The 27,939-nt window shown below is 34.6% G+C and overlaps 1 protein-coding gene across 2 annotated transcripts; it reads left to right on the forward strand.

Annotated features, from left to right (window-relative positions):
* Positions 1–855: 855 nt before the first annotated feature.
* Positions 856–27,939, forward strand: LOC101899864 (multivesicular body subunit 12A). 2 transcript variants are annotated; one of them, XM_005183611.4, is made up of 6 exons: positions 856–1,173; positions 18,539–18,963; positions 20,649–20,807; positions 26,275–26,469; positions 26,539–26,920; positions 26,988–27,939. In XM_005183611.4, exons 2-6 carry the CDS (start codon positions 18,758–18,760, stop codon positions 27,111–27,113), a joined length of 1,068 nt encoding a protein of 355 aa, XP_005183668.1. In that variant the 5' UTR covers positions 856–1,173; positions 18,539–18,757; the 3' UTR covers positions 27,114–27,939. The 2 variants fall into 2 exon arrangements, with proteins under 2 accessions (XP_005183668.1, XP_058974630.1); XM_059118647.1 differs by lacking the exon at positions 856–1,173 and adding an exon at positions 1,426–1,559.

Here is a 27,939-nt window from a genome sequence, read left to right on the forward strand (position 1 = left end):
TCCGTGATGTCGCTACCGTACGCTACCAGTATCACGGTAACGAGCGATGGCACGAGAGATTGGCACAAAAGATTTATTCACATTTAAATGCTGGAGTGGTCTAATGATAGCCACTTGTGGTTTTCCAGCCAAACATAAAGAAATCACACTATCACGCTTGAATTCCATAACGAATAGCTATTTTTCTGGAAAATTTTCACCAAAATGCTTTTGTACGCGTGTAAACAATATAATGAGCTGTCACTGGAATAATTTTAACAGCTGTCGGACAAGTGGCTTAGAAATGACAGCAGTCTGAAGTTGGTTGCAGTTTCTTCATCTCACCCTCTACTTTTAATATAGACTAGGCACATTTAGACAAAGCAATAAAAGTCAACTTTACGGTATCTATCGCAGAACTCTGTCCCAAAATCTTCAAGGGTCTACATTTCCTTTTTCAATTCTTTTCAATATTATGAAGGAATAATTGGTTAGCCTATTAACATTTTTACATTCTTGCAGGTTCCGGAACAGAGTAACAGTCATGAGTGCCATTTTTTTCCTCTAAATTTATTTTAATTCTTTTTCTTTACCTAAAAATTTTGCCTATTAAACGTTATTCACATTTGGAGCACATGTAATATGTTTTTCACTAATTTCCAATAGCATGAATTCATGTTTTCCTAGCCATTTCCATGAATTGACAAGCCAGTTTGATTTTCAACATAAATAATAATTCGCCCATTGCAGAGACCCAAACAAAAAGGAAATTATCGATTTTTTTCTGCAAAACTGTCCGTTTTGGGTGACTGTGTGCATTCTAATTCATATCGATTGATCGATAGTCGAAAGTCGGCTTTCACATCCCTAGCTGGGAACCGACAATTAAATTTAGTAGCAAGCTATACGCGTAGATAAAACTAAAACGGTTGGCCATAAACGGAAGACGATTGTTTAATAATAGTGCGGCGACGGAAACGTTTAGAATGAAAGAAAAGAAATCCAATTGAAAAAAGAAAACAACAACTAAAAAGAGAAATGAAATAAAATGTATTAATAATAAATAGTGAATAGAAAGGCATATAATAAATTAATTGGAAAAGAATTTGCTTGGAAATTCTTATTCTTAAGTGGTGCAACAACATATAAAGTTGGATATTTGTGTGTGTGTGCGTGTTTTTGAAATAACAAAAGGTATATGTCTATATATTTTTGATTGTTATTATTAACTGCAAATAATTTTTCAATATTTCGTGTAAAAACAAAATAATAAAATATTCTTTTGTGTGTGTTTGTGATTTATTGATACTCCTCCATCTTCCCCTACTCCTTCTCCATCACTTTCCGCGACTGCTGAGTGGAGCGTGCCTGTAATGTTTTATTGAAATTATTTTTTTATATACCAAAAAAAGCCCCAAATAGATTGCACAATAAGAAAACGAATGAAGAAAATACAATCCATTTAAAATTTATATTCTACAACAACAACTACATTGTATCATCAAATAGAAAACAAAACTTGTTATTGGTGTAGAAAGAAATATTATGTTAAAAAATATACATAAAGACGGAGAATAAAAGTGAGTGTTTTTTGTTGGAGCATATTTAAGAAGATGAAAAAATGAAACTGGATTATTATGTTTCTTTGTTTTTTTTTTAATCAAGTAAAGGGGATATTGGGGATACACTCCTCTTGTTGCAAAGAGAAAGAGAGTAAAAGTCAATAGAACAATAGCAACAACATAAAATGCAACGGCCATAACAAAGATCCAACAACTCCTTGCATTTTACAACAACTTACAAATGAAATAAACTCCATTACTCTCTCTCACCAACCTTAAAGTTCTCACGGCACTATGCACCATTTACTCTTTGTCTCTCTCTCTCTCTTCAGATGATTTGTTTGTTATTAAATAGGAAGGGACTGAGACTCCAAACAATGCAGCAGCAGTCAGACATTCTAGCAATAACAAAAACAACACCATTTACAAGAAACCAGATACCAATTGGAAAAAAATGAAAGGGGAGACATGAAAGAGAATTGAATAAAAATAGAATACCATGTATTTGTTTGGAATCTAAGGAGAATAAGGAAAATAAAATCACCGTTTAAAATGGAAATAATGGTAAATACAAAGAAAAAGTGAAATGTCAACAAAGGTAGAGGCTGGCTACTGCTATCTATGTACACAATAAACCCTCTACCCTCTACCGATATGTTACATTCCCCCCAATGCATGAGTTATTAGATAGTGTTGCCCATGGCATGTAAATGACAATTGGTAACATTTAAAAGCGAATTTGTTGTTGCTGGTTTGTTACCCAGCAATAAAGTGAATGGTCTCTCAGATAACAAAGAAATGGGGTCAATATTCTTTTTTTTGGATTTTAGTTGGATAAATGTTATCTTTTCCCCGGAGAAAAAAATATTTTTTGGAAGACTAAACGAAATTTTAGTAATTGTCATTGAATTTATTCCGTCGAAGTTCATTGACTTTCTTGCGCACTAAAGTGTGCTTGCACAAATTCTTTGGGTAGGTAGCTACCTAGATTTAGTGAAAAGCCTTGAACTATTTTGAAATATTTCGCTATTTGTTGTCTGCAAAACTTTTTGTGTCATGGAAATAATAAAAGGGTTGAAATATTAAACTATAAAGGTATGTAGATTTAATTTTTATACTTTAAATATGTTCAGGCCTCCTTAGTGGATTATTTGGCTTAACTCTAGTTTAGTAAAAACTCTTCAATATTTTCGAAATTTTTTCCAGTAGTAGATATTTTTACTCTGATCCCGGGAAACTACTTTTTTCTTGGGGGACGGACCAAAGTTTTCTAAATGAGAAAACATTAGTTGTCCAGCAGTTTGTAAGCAAACAAAATGACCGGTATAGATAATATAGGTATCTTTGGGAAGCTTATGAAAAAAGGGTCAACAAAGTTGATGGTAATTTATAGCTGATACTCTTACCTTTCCAAAATGCTACAATTTGTGCTAATACCTTTACTGAGTCCAGAGATATGGGTCTTTCTATCAGCATAACCCGATTCTAACCAGTACAAGACCCGGCCGAAGGCCGGATATTTACCAAAAGTATCAAATTTAGAAAACTTTTGTAATCCAACGACGGCTACGCGAAATAAAACTTTTTTTATTGAAAACATAATTTTAATGAACTGGTTAGAATCGGGTTATGCGGATTGAAAGACCCATATCTCTGGACCCGAAAAAGGTATTCGCACAAATTGTAGCATTTTGGAAAGGTAAGAGTGTCAGCTATAATTTGGCTTCATTTTTGTTTACCCCCATAATGGGCCCTTTTTGGGTGTTTTTTAAAAACTCCGGGTCCAAAAAATCGATAAATTGACTATAACTTCCGAACTTACCCCATAATATGGTATTTTCATAAGCTTTCCAAGAATACCCATATTGTCTATACCAGGTCCAGGCCGGGTCTTGAACCCAAAAAAAAATAGTTTCCCGGAATCAGGCTAAAAATACCTACCTCTGGGAGAAATTTTGAAAAATCGAAGAGTGTTTATTAAACTAGAGTTGTTCCCTGCTGTCATTTCTACGCCACTCGTCCGACAGCTGTCAAAATTATTCCAGTGACAGGTAATTATATTGTTTACAAGCGTACAAAAGCATTTTGGTGAGAATTTTTCCAGAAAAAAGTTATTTGTGATGTAATTAAAGCGTGATAGTGTGATTTCTTTATATTTGACTGGAAAACCACAAGTGGCTATCGTTAGAGCACTCCAGCATTTAAATATGAATAAATATTTTGTGTCTCGTACCATCGCACATTAACGTGATACTGGTAGCGTAGCCCGACGTCAAGGAAGTGGACGGAAGAAAACAGCAACATCAGCAGAAATGGTTCGAAAAGTAAAGAAGCGACGGCTCGTGAGCTGAACGTATCGACGCAATATTGTATTCGGCAAATATTGAAAAATGAGCTCGGAGTAAGGCCATAGAAATTTTAAAAAGTGCAAGAACTTAGACTTAGAATAGACTCAAAAGAGCTAAAGAGTTGCTTCGCTTGACCGAAAGTGTTGAACTGTCGAATTTGAATTTATCCGATGAGAAAACATTCGTTGTCCAGCAGTTTGTAAACAAACAAAATGATCGTGTTTACTTGCCAAAGAGGTCAGATCAACTGAAAATGTGCACCTTCGGTTGGCCACCAGGACTCAAGAGCCGGCAATGGTGATGGTGTGGGCCGCCACAACAGCTGATGGTCACTCTCCGCCCGTATTAATCGACCGTGGCATCAGAATAAATACCGATTATTATCGCGAAAATATTCTGGAGGGTGTATTAATGCCTGGGGCACGCAAACATTTTGGCCGCATACCTTGGACATTCTAACAGGACTCAGCACCATTGCACTCAGCACGCGCCACCCCTGAATGGTTACAAAATGAGGTTCCTCGCTTGATTTCCAGCGCACAATGGCCACCAAAATATCTGGATACCAATCCGTTGGACTACTGTGTCTAGAGTATATTGGAAAGCAAGGTACAAGGCACTAAAAATACCACAGTGTCGAATGGGCCAAAATACCGCAGAACAACATTCGGGCATTGTCACACGCTTTTCATTTGCCGTTTGAAGGCCATAATTCGTGCCAAAGGTGACCAATTCGAACAAATCTAAACTTATTCTAAAATTTGATGCTATTTCCGACATTTTTTGCTTTCATTCAAAAAAATTAAAAAAAAAAAAATGTAAAAACTATGGCGTTTGACTTTGTTGCAGTTTTTCTTATCTCACCCTGTATAATGTTAATATCCAAAAACACTTAACCAAGGACTCCTATAAAGATACAGAATTTAAAAATTCGATAATTAATAAGATAATGTGCTTATATAGTTTCGGATGTTAATTTCGCGTTTTATGAGCTTCATGTGTACCACAAGGAGTGGACCGATATATCCCATCTTAACAGCATATCTTATGTGAGTAGAAATAATAGGCTGTGTGGAATATAAAGAGAACCGGATGCTTATTTCGGATTTTATGATCGTTTTGGTTATTTAAAACTTTGACCCTTTGTGGGGGAGGTACCAGAAGGAATGGTCCGATCTTTATCATCTTTTTAACAGATCTAGTGTTGATAGAAATATTGACATGTACCAAGTCTGAATGGAATCGGATGTTAATTTCGCGTTATATGAACTTTTGACACTTTGTGGGGAGGTACCAGAAGGAGTGGACCTATATATTCCATCTTCACACCAGATCTCGGTTTATTAAAAATATTATGATGTGTGTAATTTGAAGACAATCGGACTCTTACATTACATTTTACAAGAGTTGTGATTATTTAAAATGTTGACTGGGAGGTACTTGGACCGAAATTGCCCATTTTCGCAACTGACCTAGCACTGATGTAGTAAAATATTTTTTTTCTTTTGAAAAATTCGACTTCATGGGTATTCAAAATTTTTGTGGGGAAGGTACCAGACGGAATGAACCGATACTGTCCATCTCCGAACTCGATCTTTGTTTGTTTGGACCAAATCGGATACTCCCTTCAAGAGTTATCGTGCGCACCATCCAGCCAGAGAGACAGACGGACGGACATCGCTAGATCGACTTCAAATGTTCTGCAATGGATTTGGTTCAAAGAGAACTAGGGTCTAGGCACGTTTTGGCCGTATCAAATGATATATACCCCCTCTAGCCATGTGGCTGAGGGTATAAAACGTTGATGTTCGCTTAGAAATCGATTTTGAACGTGCAACGGTAAAAATGATAATAACTCGGAGCAGTCAATGTTTGAATCAATCCAATCTTTCATACAAAAAAGTACTTTGAAGTTCCTTTCTCTGATATAGCTGCTGATCCTATTCTGGATCGTTCAATATAGAGGGTCATACTATCAAAGTTATATGTCCTTCTTTGAGGAAATCTTGTAAAACTTTTCCTTCAATGTAATGTGAATCCCAAATAATGGATAAATAATCAATATGAGGCTGCACACGGCTCTCAAAAAGTAGTTTTAATATTTGAAGTGAGAATTCCTTACAAATCCGTTTTATAAACCCACACTGGGAATTATATATCGAGATCGTATACTCCATATGATGTTTAAACGAGGTTATAGGATCGAAAAAATAAAACCAAGTCTTCAGTTATGTTTTCTCTCATAAAGTCCATAGCATAATTGTTGGAATAGTTAAATACAATGGGACCTGAACCTGTTTATGCTTGAGCATCCCTCACGTTCTTTTGTAGGAGTCTCGACAGGCATGGGGATGCCAATTGGAAGTTGCATAAACAACGCTCCTCTTGAATTTCCCAACGAATTTAGTCTCATTCTAATAAGTCGTAACTCTTGGTCGATGAGTTTGGAATAGGGATTATGTATCCTTGAAAAATCGAAAAAATCGAAAGTAGGCTCTTTGTAATCAATTCTCTATTTTGAGATTTCAGATTTTAGGTGGACCTTTCATTTCTTCTTTCACAGCTAGCGAGATAGTTACATCTCACTCCCTCAAATTCTTTAACCACAAAGATCATCGACCCTACTGCAGATGGTGTAGGACTATGTTGAGTAGTTTTCTCGATCTTCCGCATTGAAAGCTTTGAAATGATATGGGCGTGTTAACAAACATTTAATTTACTTCATTTCCTTTTAATCTTTTTTTCAAAACCGAACATTTTGTGTCAACCTCCATGCAGAAGCTCTCTGATATCCATACAAAAAGAGTGCTGGTGATTGTGGTTTCCCTATCAAGATGACATATTTAGAACAAACAAAGAAATGCTTTATACTTTCGGTTGAGGTTCGAACGGCGGCGGAGATAATGTAATGGTGGTTGATGATATTTATTGCAGAGTTCCTTGTTCTCTAATGAATGGACAATTATTTGTGTGTTGAACTGAACAGCTGACTCGTCCGACACATGCCATAAACTCTCATTTTTTTGTTATTCAACGTTTTCAGCCACCTCTTCATAACTTCTCCTGTTATTAATTCTTTTTTTTAATTCAAAATAAAGTCAATTGCTGTTTGTGACCTCAAAACCGACTGTATGTAGTTTCATCATCATCATCGTCGTCATCTTTCACTGCATGAAGCCCATCAAATCCCAGCAAATGTTTACGCAGAATTTTTACGCAGGTTTTATGACAAGAGCCAGCTAGCCAGCCAGTCAGCTTGTACCAACCCTCGAACACAAGATGACACGTAACAATAAACCAAAAAGACTTTGAACTGTTGTACAACAAAAGTCGGGCTTTGTTTTTATTTTCTTTCTTCCTTCTGTACTTTTCAATGAAATCAAATCTGTTCAAAAGTGAAAAAGAAATAAAGAAAAGAGACCTTACAAAAAGTGATGCCTGTGTGTGCATTCTTTTGGGATTTCTTTGGAGATTTGATGGTAGTTTTGTTTTCTTCGGTTTGAGGAGGCATATATATGTACCTATATATTGGCTCCTACGTCAGTATTGAGGAGCTGGTGAGGTTTGTTTTTTTGGATTTGGAAAAATTGTATTTTTTTATACCTTCAGCCATATGGCTAGAGAGGGAAATAACGGTTTTAGACCCTAGGTCTCTTTGGACCAAATCCGTTTCAGGACATTTGGAGTCGATATAGCGATGTCCGTCCGTCTGCCTGCCCACGATAATTCTAGAAGGGAGTATCCAAATTTGGTACATCGTAATATTTTTGTCAAACTTAGATCGACTTCGGAGATGGGCAATATCAGTCTATTCCTTTTGGTACCTCCCCCAAAAAAGGTCAAAATTATGAAAAATATATATTTTCTGCACAGAAAGAGAAACGATAATCCGATTTTGCTCCAACTTTGCAGATCCGAATATTTACGTCAGTCAGATGCGAAAATTGACAATATCGGTCCACTCCATCAAGTACCTCCCCCACAAATGGTCAAAATTTTGAATAATTACAACTCTTATAAAATGTGATGTAAGAGTCCGATTGTCTTCAAATATTACTCATCTCAATAATTTTATTAACCCAAGGTCTGGTGTGAAAATAAAATTTATCGGTACACTCCTTCTGGTACCTCCCCCACAAAAGATCGAAATTAACAAAAAATATATTTTCTGCACAGGAAGAGAAACGATAATCCGATTTTGCTCCAACTTTGCAAATCCTAATATTTGCATTAACGCTAGGGCAGGTGTGAAAATGGACCATATCGGTCCACTCCATCAAGTACCTTCCTCACAAAGGGTCAAAAATATGAATAATTACAACTCTTATAAAATGTGAAGTAAAAGTCCGATTATCTTCAAATTTTACTCATCCCAATATTTTTATTTACCTAAAGTCTGGAGTGAAAATGGAACGTAGAGATCGACTCCTTCTGGTACCTCCCACACAAAAGGTCGAAATTTTCAAAAAATATATTTTCTGCACAGAAAGAAAAGCGATTATCCGATTTTGTTCCAACTTTGCAAATCCTAATATTTGCATTAGTTCTAGGTCTGGTTCAAAAATGGACAATATCGGTCCACTCCAACAAGTATCTCCCCCACAACGGGTCAACATTTTGAATAATTATAACTCGTATAAAATATAAATTAAGAGTCCGATTATCTTCAAATTTCACACATCTTAATATTTTTATTTACCTAAGGTCTGGAGTGAAGATGGAATATATCGGTATATTCCTTCGGGTACCTCTCCCACAAAAGATCGAAATTATCAAAAAAATATATTTTCTGCACAAAAAGAGAAACGATAATCCGATTTTGCTCCAACTTTGCAAATTCTGATATTTGCGTCAGTGCTAGGTCAGGTGTGAAAATGGACAATATCGGCCCACTCCATCAAGTACCTAACCCACAAAGGGTCAAAATTTTGAGTAATTATAACTTTTATAAAATGTGAATTAAAAGTCCGATTGTCTTCAAATTTCACACATCCCAGTATTTTTATTAAACAAAGGTCTGGTGTTAAGATGGAATATATGGGTCTACTCCTTCTGGTACCTCCCCCACAAAAGGTCGAAATTTTGAATATCTATGAAGCTCATAAAACGCGAAATTAGCAACCGATTCCATTCAGACTTGGCACATCTGAATATTTCCAACAACACAGGATCTGTGTATAAAGACGGTAGAGATCGGACCATTCGTTCTGGTACCTCCCATACCAAGGAGCAAAGTTTTGAATAACCAAAACGTTTATAAAATCCGAAATAAGCGTTTATAAAATCCGAAATAAGCATTAGGTTCTCTTTATATTTCACACATCCCATTGTTTCTACTAACACAAGATCTGGTGTGAAGATGGGGTATATCGGTCCACACCTTCTGGTACCTCCCCCACAAAGGGTCAAAATTTTGAGTATCCATGAAGCTCATAAAACGCAAAATTAACATCCGATTCCATTTAGACTTGGCACATCTTAATATTTCCACCAACACAGGATCTGTGTATAAAGACGGTAGAGTTCGGACCATTCCTTCCGGTACCCCGCCCATAAAGGGTCATTGTTTTGAATAATAAAATCGATCATAAAATCCGAAATAAGCGTCCGATTCCCTTCAAATTACACACATCAGAATATTTTTAATAACCCAAAGCCTGGTGTTAAGATGGAATATATCGGTCCACTCCTTCTGGTACCTCCTCCACAAAAGGTCGACATTTTGAATACCTATGACCATACCCATAAAACGCAAAATTAACATCCGATTCCATTTAGACTTGGCACATCTGAACATTTCTACCAACGCAGGATCTGTTATAAAGACTGTAGAGATCGGACCATTCCTTCTGGTGACTCCCCACCAAGGGGCAAATTTTTGAATGACCAAAACGATTATAAAATCCGAAATAAGCATTAGGTTCTCTTTTTATTTCACACATCCCATTGTTTCTACTAACACAAGATCTGGTGTGAAGATGGGATTTATCTGCCAACCCCTTCCGGTACCTCCCCTACAAAGGATCACAATTTCCAATTCTTATATCTGTAATAACTTGCGAAACAAGTCGGTTATTCTTTACAACTTCCTTTATCTAAATATTACTGTTAACGAGAGATCTGATATGAATATGTCTTTTATGAAAATTTACGATTCTGCATAAAATATTGGATTTAAATGTCAGATTTCCTTCAAATTTTGCACATACCAATATTTTTAATTTGTTTTAGATGAAGTATGCAAATGGATGACTTCGGTCCGCTATATGTGTCACCTCTCGCATATTTCCACATTTTCCAAAAACTTGCACATATCTCATGACGGATAGCATTGATGGTTTTTTCCGCCTGTACCTCTCATTATATTGATATTGGAGCACGGGGCAACCTTTATTTTTAGTTAATCGGTGTAGGAAGGTTTGAGATGCTAAAGGGATTATTTGTGGTGGAAAGATGCATATCTGAGAACTATAAGTAAAAATTCCACCCAAGAATTGCAGAATCAACGAAAACCATAAACGGCCAATGAACCACAAAATCCGACACTCAAACACTTATGAAATGTGCAATAAAAAGCCTTCATCGCCACCACCACCATCACCACCACCAACAACTTAGGTAATATTATCTTAATTTCATTATGAGCTCAATTTAACAAGAAAAGAACAACAACAACAAGAAAGTAAAAGTTAACACGGAAATATGTACGCCGCACCAAGTGCAGAAATTCTGTACAAATTCCAAGAGCTCTTAGTAAGTGTGAGCGTTTGTGTGGAAAAAGAGGCCAACTAGGCGCAGTGCACAGCCAATAGTTATTCTATGAGTTGGCGTTTCATCATGGCATCGACCAGCCTCTTCTATGTAGCTAAGCAAGCACAATTTCTCATAGGCTTATGCGAATGTAATGTTCGGTCGTTTGTTTGCCGAATGACTTGGTCATAGTTCTTGCAAAGAATTTCAAAGTGCCAGCCTATTTGTGGTGGTATTTAAAGGCTCAATGTTCATGTTCATAGATATATTTGGAAATTATTAGATGGGCCATCACAGTTTTGTTTTGGGCAAGATAGATGGAGAATAGAAGCTTAGGAAAGAAATTATTTAGTAGAAGGACCAAATTTTTTTGTAATTATTTAAGTTAGTGTGGTCCTGTGATAACCAAATTCAGACTGCTGTCATTTTTCAGCCTCTCGTTCGACATCTGTTAAAATTATTCCAGTGACAGTTCATTATATTGTTTACAAGCGTACAAAAGCATTTTGGTGAGAATTTTCCAGAAAAAAAGTTATTCGTGATGGAATTCAAACGTGATAGTGTGATTTCTTGATATTTGGCTGGAAACCCACAAGTGGCTATCGTTAGAGCACTCCAGCATTTAAATGTGAATAAATTTTTTGTGTCTCGTACTATCGCTCGTTACCGTGATACTGGTAGCGTAGCCCAACGTCAAGGTAGTGAACGGAAGAAAACAGCAACATCAACAAAAATGGTTCGCAGGAAGTAAAGAAGCGATTTGATCGAAGCTCGCGTCGTAGTGGCCGAAAAATGGCTCGTGAGCAGAACAATATTCCATTCGGCAAATATTGAAAAATAAGCTCGGGATAAAGCCATTGAAATTTCAAAAAGCGCAAGAACTTACACCGCAACAGAAAGAAAATAGCCTCAAAAGAGCTAAAGAGTTGCTTCGCTTGGGCGAAAGTGGTGAACTGCCGAATTTGGTTTTCTCCGATGAAAAAACATTCGCTGTCCTGCAGTTTGTAAACAAACAAAATAATCGTGTTTACTTGCCTAAGAGGTCGGCTGAAAATGTGCACCTTCGGTTGGCCAACAGAACTCAAGCGCCGGCCATGGTGATGATATGGGCCGCCATAACAGCCGATGATCGCTCTCCGCTCGTATTAATCGACCGTGGCATCGGAATAAATGCCAAATATTATCGCGAAGATATTCTGGAGGGTGTATTTAATCCTTGGGCACGCAAGCATTTTGACCGCAGACCTTGGACATTCGAACGGGGCTCAGCACCATCGCACTCAGCACGCGCCACCCAAGAAAATGAGGTTCCTTTCTTCATTTCCAGCGCACAATGGCCACCAAAATCTCCGGATAGCAATCCGTTGGACAAGTCTGATATCTATCGTCTTCACACCACATCTTGTGTTAATAGAAATGCTGAAACGTGTAAATTTTGAAAATGATCGAACGCTTTTTTCGCTTTTTTAGGGCAGTTTGTTATTAAAAAGTTGATCCCTCTGTGGGGGTGGTACCAGAAGGAGTGGACCGATATATCCCATCTTCACAACAGATCTGGTGTTAGTAGAAATAATTGGATGTGTGAAATTTGAAGAGAGTCGGGTGCTTATTTCGGATTTTATGATTGTTTTGGTTATTCAAAACTTTTACCCTTTGTGGGGGAGGTACCAGAAAATGGTCCGATCTCTACTATCTTTATAACAGATGTTGTGTTGATGGAAATATTGAAATGTGCCAAGTCTGAATGAAATCGAATTTTATTTTTCTTTTTATGAGCTTCATGGATATTGAAAATTTCGACCTTTTGTGGGAGAGGTACCAGAAGGAGTGGACAGATATATTCCATCTTAGCACCAGATCTTAGTTTAATAAAAATATTGGGATGTGTGAAATTTTAAGACAATCGGACTCTCAATTCACATTTTATAAGAGTTATAATTATTTAAAATTTTGACCATTTGTGGGGGAGGTACTGATGGAGTGGACCGATATTATCAATTTTCATACCTGACGTAGCACTGACGCAAATATTAGGATTTGTAAAGTGGGAGAAAAATTATCCTTTCTCTTTCTGTGCAGTAACATATATTTTTGAAAATTGTTTCCTTTGTGGTGGTGGGGGGGGGGGGGGGGTTGTGTGTACCAGAAGAAGTGGACCGACGTATTCCATCGTAACACCAGACCTTGGGTTAATATAAATATTGGGATGTGTGAAATTTGAAGACAATGGGACTCTTACATCACATTTTAGAAGAGTTATAATTATTTAAAATGTTTACCCTTTATGGTGGAGGCACTTGATAGAGTGGATCGATATTGTCCATTTTCGCACCTAACCAACCACTGACGCAAATATTATGATTTGCAAAATTTGGGGCAAAATCGGATTATCGTTTCTCTTTCTGTACAGAACATATATATTTTTTTAAATTTCGAACTTTTGTGAGGGAGGTACCAGAAGGAGCGGACCGATATATTCCATTTTAGCACCAGACTTTGGGTAGATAAAAATATTGGGATGTGTGAAATATGAAAACAATCGGACTCTTACCGCACATTTTATATGAGTTATAATTATTTAAAATGTTGACCCTTTGTGGGGGAGGTATTGAATGGAGTAGACCGATATTGTCCATTTTCTCACCTGACGTAGCACTGACGCAAATAATAGGATTTGCAAAGTTGATACAAAATCGGATAATCGTTTATCTTTCTGTGCAGAAAATATATATTTGAAGATTTCGACCTTTTCTGGAGGAGGTACCAGAAGGAGTGGACCGATATATTTCATCTTAACACAAGACCTTGGTTTGATAAGCATATTGGGATGTGTGAAATTTGAAGACTCTTACATCACATTTTATAAGAGTTGTAATTATTGAAAATGTTGACCCTTTGTGGGGGAGTTGACCGATATTTTCCTGACCTAGAACTGATGCAAATGTTAAGATTTGCAAAGTTGGATTTATCCTTTGGAGTAAAATATATATATATTTTTTTGAAGGAGTGAATAGATATTGCACATGTCCGAACTCGATCTAAGTTTGACAAAAATATTACGATTTACCAAGTTTGGATCAAATCGGATACTCCCTTCGAGAGATATCGCGCGCACTAGCCAGCCAGACACACAGACGGACGGACATCTCTAGATCTACTCCAAATGTCCTAAAACGGATTTGGTCCAAAGAGACCTAGGGTCTTAAACCGTTATTTCGATGAAGCACGTTTTGGCCGTATCGAATGATACATATCCGCTCTAGCCATATGGCAGAGGGTATAAAGTAACAAAAAATAAAGGTAGAAAATAATCAATAGCATTAGTCACAAGCTGGCAAAGGGTTAAACCTAATATTTATTTTCCGGTTGTCGAGCACTCTTAATGTGAGAATACATAAAGCTCTTATTGGGCCGGCTTAAGTCATCGGCTGGCTTCTTCGGAAATGAACAAAGGAGCCCTGGGTCAAAATCGAACTAAGTCAACTTAAAACTCCTTTGTTCCTCTACAAAGAAGCCAGCCAGCAAAATAAGTGCTTTGTGTATTCCCACCTTTAGTTGCCTGCAATAGAATTTCATACGCTAGACGATAGGCGATTCTGTTGATGTTTATGACAAAAGGTCGTTGATTTTGAAAAGATGCGCTATTACAAAAGAGGGCAACAAAGAACAAAGTTAAAAAAATGGCCAGACAAAATATCAAAAATTCTCCAGCAAATAAATCTTGTTTTAAACTTAAACAGACTTTTTGTCGAGACAGACCAACAAACAAGTGCAGCATCTCCATCATCATCATCATCATCACCACAGCCACCACAATCAATTTCCATCACCTTCTACCGAAAGGTATAAACTCTCCCTCCTAGCAAATGGCTTGGCAATAAACCATAACAATAAAAAGAAATGAAATGGATATTGACTTGAGAGGATTCTTTGTTTGGGCGCCATTGTTTGGCAACAAAGAAAGAGAGAAAACTTTGTTTGAAGTCAAGGCTGCAAACATAATTTTGAAATTAAACTTTACAATGTTGGGAAGAAATGGTTGATAATAAAAAAATATTGAACTGGGAGTTCCGCTTAATGAAACTCATATTAGAATAAAACTCTATGAAAGCTAAGCAAAGATGTTGAAGAGAAAATCGGCGATTCCGCACCATATATTGTTCAGGTGATCAGAATAATCATTCAGGTGATCAAAATGGGTAAAAATGTTAGGTTTGATTTTACTTTAGACTCTCGCCGCAACTGTAAATTAGGGTTAACAATTTAAAGCTCGATGCAAGAATAAAAATGAAAGCGCGTAAGGCGATATATTTGCTATCAAAATAATTGCAAAGCATTTCTTTAACTTATTAACAGAGATGTAACTATTTCGCCCAAAGGCAATAATAGAATAATAATAAAGAAAATAAATATGATTTAATTTTTATACCCTCAGCCATATGGCCATATCATTTGATATGGCCAAAACGTGCTTCATTGAAATAAAGGTTTTAGACTCTAGATCTCTTTGGACCAAATCCGTTTCAGGACATTTGGAGACGATCTAGCGATGTCCGTCTATCTGTCTGGCTGGTGCGCACTATAATTCTCGAAGAGATTATCCGATTTGTTCAAAACTTGCTACATCTTAATATTATTAGCAAACTTAAATCGAGTTCGGAGATGGGCAATATCGGTCCACTTCTTCAAGTACCTCACCGACAATATGTCGAAATTTAAAAAAAAAAAATTGGTGCACATAAAGAGAAAGGATAATCTGATTTTGCTCCAACTTTGCAAAGCCTAATATATATATCAGTGCTAGGCTAGGTGCGAAAATGGTCAATATCGGCACACTCCATCAAGTATCTCCCCCACAAAGTGTCAAAATTTTGAATAATTATAAGTCTTATAAAATGTGATGTAAAAGTCCGATTGTCTTCAAATTACTTACGTCACAATTTTTTTCATTAACCCAAGGTGTGGTGTAAAGATGGAATATATTGGTCCACTCTTTCTGGTACCTCCCCCAAAAAGGGTCAGCATTTTGATTAACCACGAAACCCATAAAACAAAACAAATTGACACCCGGTTCCATTCAGACTTGGTACATCTCAATATTTCCATCAACTCAACATCTGTTATAAAGATCGTAGAGATCGGACCATGCCTTCCGGTATATCCCCCACAAAGGGTCAAAGCTTTGAATAACCAAAACGCATAAATCGAAATAACCAATCAAAGAAACATTTTTGCCAAAACAAGGTACCTTACCACACAAAGTGTCACAATTTTTTATCTCTCATAACTTTCGAAACAAGTCAGCGATTCTGGATATAAATGTTTTTTTTTCTTTTTTTAATTTTTATATACCATATATACAGGGTGAGATAAAAAAGCTGCAACAAAGTCAAACGCCATAATTTTTACATTTTGTTTTTTTTTTAATTTTATTGAATGAAAGCAAAAATTGTCGGAAATAGCATCAAATCTTAGAATAAGCTTAGATTTGTTCGAATTGGTCAGCTTTGGCACGAATTATGGCCTTCAAATGGTCAATGAAACCGTCACATGCTGCCCGAATGTTGGTTGCTCTGCGGTATTTTGTCCATTCCCGGCGAAGTGCTTGCTTGAGGTGATCGACACTTGCTTTCCAAAATACTCCAGACACAATAGTCCAACGGATTGGTATCCGAAGATTTTGGTGGCCATTGTGCACTGAAAACGAAGCAAGGAACCTCATTTTGTAACCATTCTTGGCTGGCGCGTGCTGAGTGCAATGGTGCTGAGTCCTCTTGGAATGTCCAAGGTCTACGGCCAAAATGTTTGCATGTCCATGTAATTCACCCTCCAGAATATTTTCGCGGCGATATTCGGCATTTATTCAGATGCCACTGTCGATTAATACGAGCGGAGAGCGACCATCGGCTGTTATGGCGGTCCACACCATCACCATGGCCGGCACTTGAGTTCTGGTGGCCAACCGAAGGTGCACATTTACAGCTGACCTCTTTGGCAAGTAAACACGATCATTTTGTTTGTTTACAAACGGTCGTTGCTGGACAACGAATGTTTTCTCACCGGAGAAAATCAAATTCGTCAGTTCACTACTTTCGGCCAAGCGAAGCAACTCTTTAGCTCTTTTGGGTCTAATTTCTTTCTGTTGCGGTGTAACTTCTTGCACTTCAATGGCTTTACCCCGAGCACATTTTTCAATATTTGCCGAATGGAATATTGCGATATGTTCAGCTCACGAGCCATTTTTCGGCCACTGCGACGCGGGTTTTGATCAAGTCACTTCTTTACTTTACGAAGCATTTCTGCTGATGTTGCTGTTTTCTTCCGGTCATTTCCTTGACGTCGGGCTACGCTACCAGTATCAGGGCACGGTAACGAGCGATGGTACGAGACACAAAAATTTATTCACATTTAAATGCTGGAGTGCTCTAGAGTGCGCGATAGCCACTTGTGGTTTTCCAGCCAAACATAAAGAAATCACACTATCACCCTTGAATTCCATCACGAATAACTGTTTTTTTCTGGAAAATTCTCACCAAAATGCTTTTGTACGCTTGTTAACAATATAATGAGCTGTCACTGGAATAATTTTAACCGTCGTCGGACGAGTTGCTTCGAAATGACAGCAGTCTGAAGTTGGTTGCAGTTTTGCAGTCATGCTTGGATTCTATTATGCCTTAAGGCGAGAATACTTATTTGACTGGCTTAAGTCATCAAAGGAGTTTTAGGCTGACTTAGTTCGATTTTGACCCTAAGCACCTTTGTTCTTTTCCGAAGAAGCCATGTCGATTAATACGACCAGTCGAAAAAGCTTTTTATGTATTCTCACCTTTAGAGACTTGGTAATAATATATGGCGCCCAATATCAGCATGGATTTTTATTCAAATCATGGGAAGAATATAAGCACATTGAAACCCCCTATCGCGTTTATCGGCGAAATAATCGAAGATCATTAGAAATCAATACATAGATGGCGCTCTTTAACCATTGTGATCTGCATTTGTGCGACTCAATTTAGAATCATATTCGGATCATCATATTTGGAGAGATTAAGCATAAAGGTGAGAATACATAAAGCGCTTATTCAGCTGACTTAAGTTTTCGGCTGACTTCTTCGTAAAGGAACAAAGGAGTTTTAGGTTGACTTAGTTCGATTTTGGTCCCAGGCTCCTTTGTTCTTTTCCGAAGAAGCCAGCCGATGACTTAAGGCAGCCAAATATGCGCTTTATGTATTTCCACCCTAAGAGCTAAGATAACAGATGGCGCCCAATATCAGAATGGATTTTCATTCGAGTCATGGACAAATCCCACCACATTATAACATTTTTGTGACTGGAATAATTGTTAATATACAGAGGTCGCCCTGTCATCTGTATTTAAATTATGCTCAATATCTTCACAGCATATTGAGCGAATATAATTTTTACGCAACTCTAAATTTGAGTATTTTTTTAGAGACTTTGCAGTGTTTGGACCACCAAAGGGCTAAGTTTGCGGATCTTATTACAAAAAAAAGTTTAAATGAATATTAAATACCGTCGTGTTCTCCAATTTTACAGTACTCTCACATTTCTTAAGTGTCAGCCGCCGTGCACTGAAAATAGTTTCTGTAAACAAACAAAATCGTTGAATAATCAAAACGACGAATGACAAATGTTGTTCATAATAAACAAAAAAAATCTGCTTGTGTTTGCCAATAAGCCAAGAAAAAGTCGGTAGATATGCAGAAAATAATTCTGGGCAAATTTTTACAAATTTGCTGAACAAAGATGCGACACTGCTCCCCACAAAAATCTGTTGCTTCTCTTTTTCCTGAAACTTATGATAATGACTAATATTTTAAATAATTTTTTGCTAATTTGTTTTTATTTTCTCTCTGGCTTTTTTTTTTTTTTTTGTAGGCAAACAAAATCACAATAAACAAAAAAATATATGAACCAACCACTGGCCATTGGAACGGAAATATAGGTGAAAGTCACTGATAATTGAATTGAGTGCGTGTGTGTGTGTTTGTGCTGTTTTTTTTTTATTCACGCCCGTCTGCAGCTGCTCGGCAACGCAGCCACCACTCCATCAAGCTGGCTACCAAAACAGACGCTTTATTCGTATTCAGCAAAGATATGAATAAAGCGGGTAAACATATACAATCGGGCGCCAGTAATGGTCCCTTAATAGCACCCAACTCGCCACTGCTGCAGACATCGATGGGGGGCAGTGGTGGCGGCGGCTCAACAACAGCTTCAAAAAATGTGATCACATCGATAATGAATTTTCTGCCAGATAATCGACCAATCACATCGTTGCACATAGTTGAAGACTATGAAAAGTAAGTAATTAAAAAACAACCCAATGAATTTTAATTAACTTCTATAAATAATTAAAAATAATTATTGGAAATCTTATTGATAACAAGATATTGCATGGAAATTTCTATAGATATGGGGATTTTCTATAGAAATTCAAGGTCATAACGAGATAGCTTATAGAAATCGATAAGATTTTCAATAGAAGATCTCAATGCTAACAAGATTAGCCATTAAAATCGATAACAAGATTTTCTACATATGTCTAGATTGATAGCAAGATTTTCAAAGTAAAACCTCGTCGACAGCAATAATTCATCTCGATAACAAGATTTTCTATAGGCATTCTTGTCGATAACAAGATTTTCTATAGACATTCATGTCGATAACAAGATTTTCTATAGACATTCATGTCGATAACAAGATTTTCTATAGAAATGCATGTCGATAACAGGATTTTCTATAGAAATTCTTGTCGATAACAAGATTTTCTATAGAAATTCATGTCGATAACAAGATTTTCTATAGAAATTCTTGTCGATAACAAGCTTTTCTATAGAAATTCTTGTCGATAACAAGATTTTCTATAGAAATGCTTGTCGATAACAAGATTTTCTATAGAAATTCTTGTTGATAACAAGATTTTCTATAGAAATTCTTTTCGATAACAAGATTTTCTATAGAAATTCTTTTCGATAACAAGATTTTCTATAGAAATTCATTTCGATAACAAGATTTTTTATAGACATTTCTATAGAAATTCTTGTTTATAACAAGTTTTTCTATAGAAATTCTTGTCGATAACAAGTTTTTCTATAGAAATTCTTGTCGATATCAAGTTTTTCTATAGAAATTGTTGTCGATAACAAGATTTTCTATAGAAATTGTTGTTCATAACAAGATTCTCCATAAAAAATCATGTCGATAACAAGATTTTCTATAGAAATTCTTATCGATAACAAGATTTTCTATAGAAATTCTTGTCGATAACAAGATTTTCTATAGAAATTCTTGTCGATAACAAGATTTTCTATAGAAATTCTAACAAGATTTTCTATAGATATTCTTGTCGATAACAAGATTTTCTATAGAAATTCTTGTCGATAACAAGATTTTTTATATGAATTCTTGTCGATAACAAGATTTTCTATAGAAATTCTTGTCAAAAATAAGATGTTCTATAGAAATGTTTGCCGATAACAAGATTTTCCATAAAAATTCTTACCGATAACAAGAATTGCCATAAAAATTCTTACCGATAACAAATTTTTTTATAGAAATTCATGTCGATAACAAGATTTTCTATAGAAACTCTTGCCGATAACAAGCTTTTCTATAGAAATTCTTGTCGATAACAAGCTTTTCTATAGAAATTCTTGTCGATAACAAGCTTTTCTATAGAAATTCTTGTCGATAACAAGCTTTTCTATAGAAATTCTTGTCGATAACAAGCTTTTCTATAGAAATTCTTGTCGATAACAAGATTTTCTATAGAAATTCTGATCGATAATAAGATTTTCTATATAAATTTTTGTCAATAACAAGATTTTCTATAGAATATCTTGGATTTTCTATATGAATTCCTGTCGATAACAAACTGTTCTATAAAAATTCTTAACATTTTCAAAATATTGCATGATCATCTTTGTTGCTGACATTCTTTTTAACATATACTTTATTTATATAATTCTTTCTCTTTTCTTTACAGGTGCCCAAAGAATTTCACACCCATCAGTCGTACTTATGATCAGGATGCCGATGCCGATTTGTGGCGCGAAACAAATTATCTGTTTGGACGTCAAACCACACGTTACTTGTGTTTATCGAAAACCGAGGGATTGCCAGAATACGTTGTGGAAACACTAAAGTATGTAAATAGAAAGCAGCGACGTTATTTACTTCTTTCCTTGTGGTTTTTCCCTTAATTGTTATTATTGCGATTACTGTAGCTGTTGTTTTTGCTTCTGGTGATGTTACCTTGGTCTAAGTTTTCGCAGCCATTGTTCATCTGTTGTGTGTCTTTCATGGGGCTGAGCTACGTAACAACAGTGTTTTATTTTTCACTTCTTTGTTTGCTGAACTTAATTAAGGTCAATCAACTTTTAGTTGCCGGCTAAAGTTTGGGCAGTGGTTGGCTGACGGCTGATAGGGGGTTTTGTGGCTTCAGCATGCTCTTTTTGTTTACTTCACTTATATTCTTTTATCGTTTTTCGTTCTTTTTTCCAAAACCATTTGATTTTCGTTTTGTTTGGAGGAATTACATTCTTATCATATTGCTTGCAAGCCATTATCCTGTCAATTCGATAATAATTTAATGGCTAGCAATAATTATAGTTTAACGTCACAAAAGAGTCACTAACCTAACCTAACTGTTTTCCGGAAGTATACAATTTAATTGTTTACCTTTTTTTGGCGAAACAAACATCTCACTTCCATTATGTTATAAATTTAGCATTAAATCCGATGTACAATAGAAGTGCACTTTATAGGCAACACATCGACCTTAAAAGCTTTACTTGAATTGAAATTTAATTAACTCCTTTCAGGCTATCTTATCTTTGTTTTGTTTTCTCTAGTTATATATTTAGAAACATTTGAGTCAACAGCTACTAATGACAGTGTTATGAATGAATATGTTTGTGCGAATTTAGTTGGCATTGTTTTATTTGATAAGATTTGCTTTAGAAATGTTTGTCAGTGACAAGATTCTTTACAAAGACTCGTGCCGATAACAACAATTTTAGTAAAAGGAACGCAAAATAAAAATATTTTTTGTGGAGATTGTTTCTTATAACAAGATTTTCTATGGAAATTCTTGTCGATAACCAGATTTTCTATAGAAATTCTCATCTATAACAAGATTTTCTATAGCAATTATTGTCGATAACAAGATATTCTATAGCAATTATTGTCGATAACAAGATTTTCTATAGAAATTCTTGTCGATAACCAGATTTTCTATAAAAATTCTTGTCGATAACAAGATTTTCTATAAAAATTCTTGTTGATAACAAAATTTTCTATAGAAATTCTTGCCGAAAACAAATTTTTCTATAGAAATTCTTGCCGAAAACAAAATTTTCTATAGAAATTCTTGTCGATAACACTATTTTCAATTGAAATTCTTGTCGATAACAAGATTTCCTATAAAAATCTTATCGATAACAAGATTTTCCATAAAAATTCTTATCGATAACACGATTTTCTATAGAAATTCCTGTCGATAACAAGATTTCCAATAGATATTCTTGTCGATAACAAGATTGTCTATAGAAATTCTTGTCGATAAAAATATTTTCAATTGAAATTCCTGCCGATAACAAGATTCTCTATAGAAATTCTGGTCGATAAGAAGATTTTCTATAGACATTTTTGTCGATAACAAGTTTTTATATAGACATTCGTTTCGATAACAAGATTTCCTATACAAATACTTGCCGATAACAATATTTCCTATAGAAATTCTTGTCGACAACAATATTTTTTTTTGGAAATTCTTATCGTTAACAAAATTTCTATAGAAATTCTTGTCGATAACAAGAGTTTCTATAGAAATTCTTGGCAATAACAAGATTTTCTATAAAAATTCTTCTCGATAACACTATTTTCTATAGAAATTCTTGTCGATAAGGAGATTTTTCTATAGAAATACTTGTCGATAACAATATTTTCTAAAGAAATATTTGTCGATAACAGTGCTTTCTATTGAAACTCTAGTCGATAACAATATTTTCTATTGAAACTCTAGTCGATAACAATATTTTCTATACTAATTCTTGTCAATAACAAGATTTTCTATTGAAATTCTTGTCGATAATAAGATTTTCTATAGATATTCTCGTCGATAACAAAATTTTCTATAGAAATTCTTGTCGATAGCAAGATTTTCTATAGAAATTCTCGTCGGTAACAATATATTCTATAGAGATTCTCGTCGGTAACAAGATATTCTATAGAAATTCTCGTCGATAACAAAATTTTCTAAGAAATTCTTGTCGATAACAAGATTTTCTATAGAAATTCTTGTCGATAACAAGATTTTCAAAATAAATTTTTGTAGATAACAAGTTTTCCAATAGAAATTCTTATTGAAAACAGTGTTTTCTGTAGAAATTATTGTCGATAACGAAATTCTTGTCAATAACTTGGTTTTCTATAAAAAAAATTGAAAATTTGTGTCGATAATTAGTTTTTCTGTTCACATATCAAATATAAAATACTTTTTTATAATAATTTCATATATACTCACACATCAACCGAATGGGATATCTCAAAATTGTCATTATCTTCACTGCAATATAGACGTCATTATTAAAACGGGACACAAAGCAAATAGTCATAGATAAAAGAGAAATGTTAAATTGATATGAGAAGAAAAATAGACACAAAATAAGAATAATAAAATGATATGAGTCATTTAAATTAGCATTCAAAAGCTATTCAATAAAAACTTTAAATCCATATGGACACAAATCAATTCGCCGGTCAATTCATTTGGAATTACATTTTATAAAAGGCAGCCAGATCGGCAGACAGACACCATATCGCTGCATAAGGTGATCGATGTCACAAACCACAAACAAGGAAAACGAAACCAAATGTCTGGGATGACGTATCAACTGTGAGATGACGACATGAGTTGTATGGCCATCCATCTATCCATTCATCCATGGGTAAATCAGTTAATGGTAATGTGGGATTAGTCACCACTGTTGTCGATCAGTTTTGTTTTTTTTTTTTGTTTGTAAATTTATACGGGTATTTCCCAATAAAGAAATAACAGTCTCTTTGCCATTCTCTTAGACGACCTCACAACGCACCACGCAATTTGTGACCGCGTAGCATCAATTGTTGATTGTATCATAAATACAAGAACAAATTACTTAATTAGACGTTGTCAATTGTGTTGTGTTCCCTTGTGGTTCTTGTTAATGAGGTTTATTGACATTAATTGTTTAAGTATGCAGCCAATAGTGCGTTCTGTTATGTTGTCTTTTTATCACAATTTTGTCATAGAAATGTTTTTCAGCGACAAGATTTTCTATAGGAAATCTTGTTATCGAGGAACATTTCTATAGAAAACTTGCTATCGACAAGAAATTCTTTAGAAAATTTTGTTATCGAAAAGAATTTCTACAGAAAATTTTATTATCGATAAGAATTTTTATAGAAAATAGTGTTATCGAAAAAAAATTAAACAAAATATTGTTATTGACATAAATTTTTATAGAAAATCTTGCTATCGACAAAAATTTCTATAGAAAATCTTGTTGTCGACCAGAATATCTGCAGAGAATCTTGTTATCGGCAGGAATTTCAATTGAAATTATTGTTATCGACAAGAATTTCTACAGAAAATCTTGTTATCGACAAGAATTTCTACAGAAAATTGTTATCGACGAGAATTTCTATATGAAATCTTGTTATCAACAGGAATTTCTATAGAAAATAGTGTTATCGACAAGAATTTCTATAGAAAATAGTGTTATCGACAAGAATTTCTATAGAAAATAGTGTTATCAAAAAAAAATTAAACAAAATATTGTTATTGACATAAATTTTTATAGAAAATCTTGCTATCGACAAAAATTTCTATAGAAAATCTTGTTGTCGACCAGAATATCTGCAGAGAATCTTGTTATCGGCAGGAATTTCAATTGAAATTATTGTTATCGACAAGAATTTCTACAGAAAATTTTGTTATCGACAAGAATTTCTACAGAAAATCTTGTTATCGACAAGAATTTCTATAGAAAATCTTGTTATAGACAAGAATTTTTTTGGAAAATCTTGTTATCGACGAGAATTTCTATATGAAATCTTGTTATCAACAGGAATTTCTATAGAAAATAGTGTTATCGACAAGAGTTTCTATAGAAAATAGTGTTATCGACAAGAATTTCTATAGAAAATAGTGTTATCGACAAGAATTTCTATAGAAAATAGTGTTATCAACAAGAATTTCTATAGAAAATCTTGTTATCCTCAAGAATTTCTATAGAAAATCTTGTTATCGACAAGAATATCTATAGAAAATCTTGTTAGAATTTCTATAGAAAATCTTGTTATCGACAAGAATTTCGATAGAAAATCTTGTTATCAACAAGAATTTCTATAGAAAATCTTGTTATCGACAAGTATTTCTATAGAAAATCTTGTTATCGACAAGAATTTCTATAGAAAATCTTGTTATCGACAAGAATTTCTATAGAAAATCTTGTTATCAACAAGAATTTCTATAGAAAATCTTGTTATCGACAAGAATTTCTATAGAAAATCTTGTTATCGACAAGAATTTCTATAGAAAATCTTGTTATCGACAAGAATTTCTATAGAAAATCTTGTTATCGACAAAAAATTCTATTGAAAATCTTGGTATTGACAAGAATTTCTATAGAAAAATTAGTTATCGACATGAATTTCTGTAGAAAATTTTGTTATCGAAAATGATTTCCATAAAAATCTTGTTATCGACAAAAATTTCGATAGAAAATCTTGTTATCGACAAGAAAATCTTGTTATCGACAAGAATTTCTATAGAAAATCTTGTTATCGAAAAGAATTTCTATAGAACATCTTGTTATCGACATATATTTTTATAGAAAATCTTGATATCGAGAAGTATTTCTATAGAAAATCTTGTTATCGATAAGAATTTCTATAGAAAATCTTGTTAGAATTTCTATAGAAAATCTTGTTATCGACAAGAATTTCGATAGAAAATCTTGTTATCGATAAGAATTTCTATAGAAAATCTTGTTATCGACAAAAATTTCTATAGAAAATCTTGTTATCGACAAGAATTTCTATAGAAAATTTTGTTATCGACATGGATTTCTATATAAAATTTTGTTATCGACAAGAATTTCTTTAGAAAATCTTGTTATCGACAAGAATTTCTATAGAAAATCTTGTTATCGACATATATTTTTATAGAAAATCTTGATATCGAGAAGTATTTCTATAGAAAATCTTGTTATCGACAAAAATTTCTATAGAAAATCTTGTTATCGACAAGAATTTCTATAGAAAATCTTGTTATCGACAAGAATTTCTATAGAAAATCTTGTTATCGGCAAGAATTTCTATAGAAAATCTTGTTATCGAAAAGAATTTCTATAGAAAATCTTGTTATCGAAAAGAATTTCTATAGAAAATCTTGTTATCCATAAGAATTTTTAAAGAAAATCTTGTTATCGACAAAAATTGCTATAGCAAATCTTGCTGTGGCCAAGAATTTCCATATAAAAATTCTGAAATTTAAGTTTTAATAATTAAAGGGATAGAAAACCTTTAATATTTAATCGAAAACATTATCATCCTTTTTCTTCCAGAGTTATTGCCGAAAAAATTGCACCACCCAAAGAATTCTCACTGCTGTCCCGCACTGCCGACTCGGATCAGAAGGCATGGCGTAAACGACAAATTGCCTATAAATTGTCTAAACGTGGAACCGTTACACATGCAGTTACAGACATCATTTTATGTTCGAAATTGAAAATTGCTCCAGACGGGTTCAAGCTGGCGGGGTAAGGACGAGACTAGATGTGATTTCAATCAAACAATTAATAACAATATTATTGTTGTTGTTTTTACAGTGATATAAATGGTATATTAATTTGTTATAAAACTGGTGCCATACCCGCTCGCCTCCCACCACCGGTTCCAGGCTTGACACCAGCCCAAACCAATGGAGGTGGCGGCTCTGAAGTGGAAAAAGCTTTAAATCGTTTAAACCTAAATAATGGCTCTAGAAATCCTAAACAACCTCTGCCGCCAGTGCCCAATGCCGAGGAACATGATTATGAAGAAATTCAACAGTCGTATCAAATCAATTCACCACTGAGACCTGCCCCCAGACCGCCAGCAACTCATAGTACATCATCGGGTCATAGCATTGGTACACTGGGTACCTACACCGATGTTGAAGGTGTGCCATTTGTGATTAATCCTCTACTGAAATCAAATAAGCAAAATGAGGTATGGAGAAATGTGAAGATTTGAAAAAATGTTTTCTCTAATGTTTTTCTTTTTTTTATTATTTCAGCTCTCAACACTGCCACAACTCAGCGATTTTGCATTGAAAAAAGATCTTGACTATGATTTCCAATTGGAAAGACAAACACTGTGTGCCATGAAATCATCGGCTTCCAAAAATCCATTTTTTAAATAAACCCTTCCCCCGATTTGAGACTTTGCAAAAGAATCAATTACCAATAAATTAGACAACAAAATGTAGAAAGAGTTTGAATGAAGAAAACCGATTCTGTTCGTCTAGAATATCATATATATTTTCAAAACATATTATACTTACATATATACATACATACTGTACGTATGCCTACACCTCCATCTTTATACGAATTGTTTAATATTCTATATAATTGTAATCATTTGTAAATTCCTTAATTTTTAGATAATTCTTAGTTTATATATCTATTTTTTCAATAGTTTAGAAATAGTTTTAAATATATTTTCAAATTTATAATTGTATTTAGAAGTGCTTTACACTACTTTGTGATATCATCAATGAAACATTTTGATAATGAAAAATTCAAGGGAAAAAAAAGAAAATTTGGCGAAAGAGAAGAATACAATTTATTAAAAAAACAAGCAATATTTAGTGATTGGATTTTATAGAAAAATGTAACAAATACCTGAAAAACATTGAAGACCTGATTTCAAGGGCTTGTACGGGTGTTTTTATACCCTCCACCATAGTATTGAGGATATATTAAGTTTGTCATTCCGTTTGTAACACCTCGAAATATACATTTTAGACCCCACGAAGTTTATATATTCTTGATCAGCATAAAATTCTATGTCGATTTAGCGATGTCCGTACGTCTGTCCGTGTGTGGAAAACACTCTAGCTTCCGAACGAAATGAAGTAGATTGATAAAATTTTACTCAAACGTATATTATGTCTGCAGGACTTTTTGTATTGAAAATGGGCCATGTAGGTCTACGTTTTGGTATAGCCCCCATATGACGGTACC

This window comes from Musca domestica, unplaced genomic scaffold (assembly GCF_030504385.1).
Source record: "Musca domestica strain aabys unplaced genomic scaffold, Musca_domestica.polishedcontigs.V.1.1 13, whole genome shotgun sequence".
In the NCBI taxonomy this organism is placed as follows: Eukaryota; Metazoa; Arthropoda; class Insecta; order Diptera; family Muscidae; genus Musca; species Musca domestica.

Coding starts and splice junctions, on each gene's coding strand:
- LOC101899864 (XM_005183611.4), top strand. CDS start 18,758: ATGAATAAAGCGGGTAAACATATACAATCGGGCGCCAGTAATGGTCCC. Junction 26,470..26,538: donor GACGGGTTCAAGCTGGCGGG/GTAAGGACGAGA, acceptor TTGTTTTTACAG/TGATATAAATGGTATATTAA. Junction 26,921..26,987: donor AATCAAATAAGCAAAATGAG/GTATGGAGAAAT, acceptor TTATTATTTCAG/CTCTCAACACTGCCACAACT.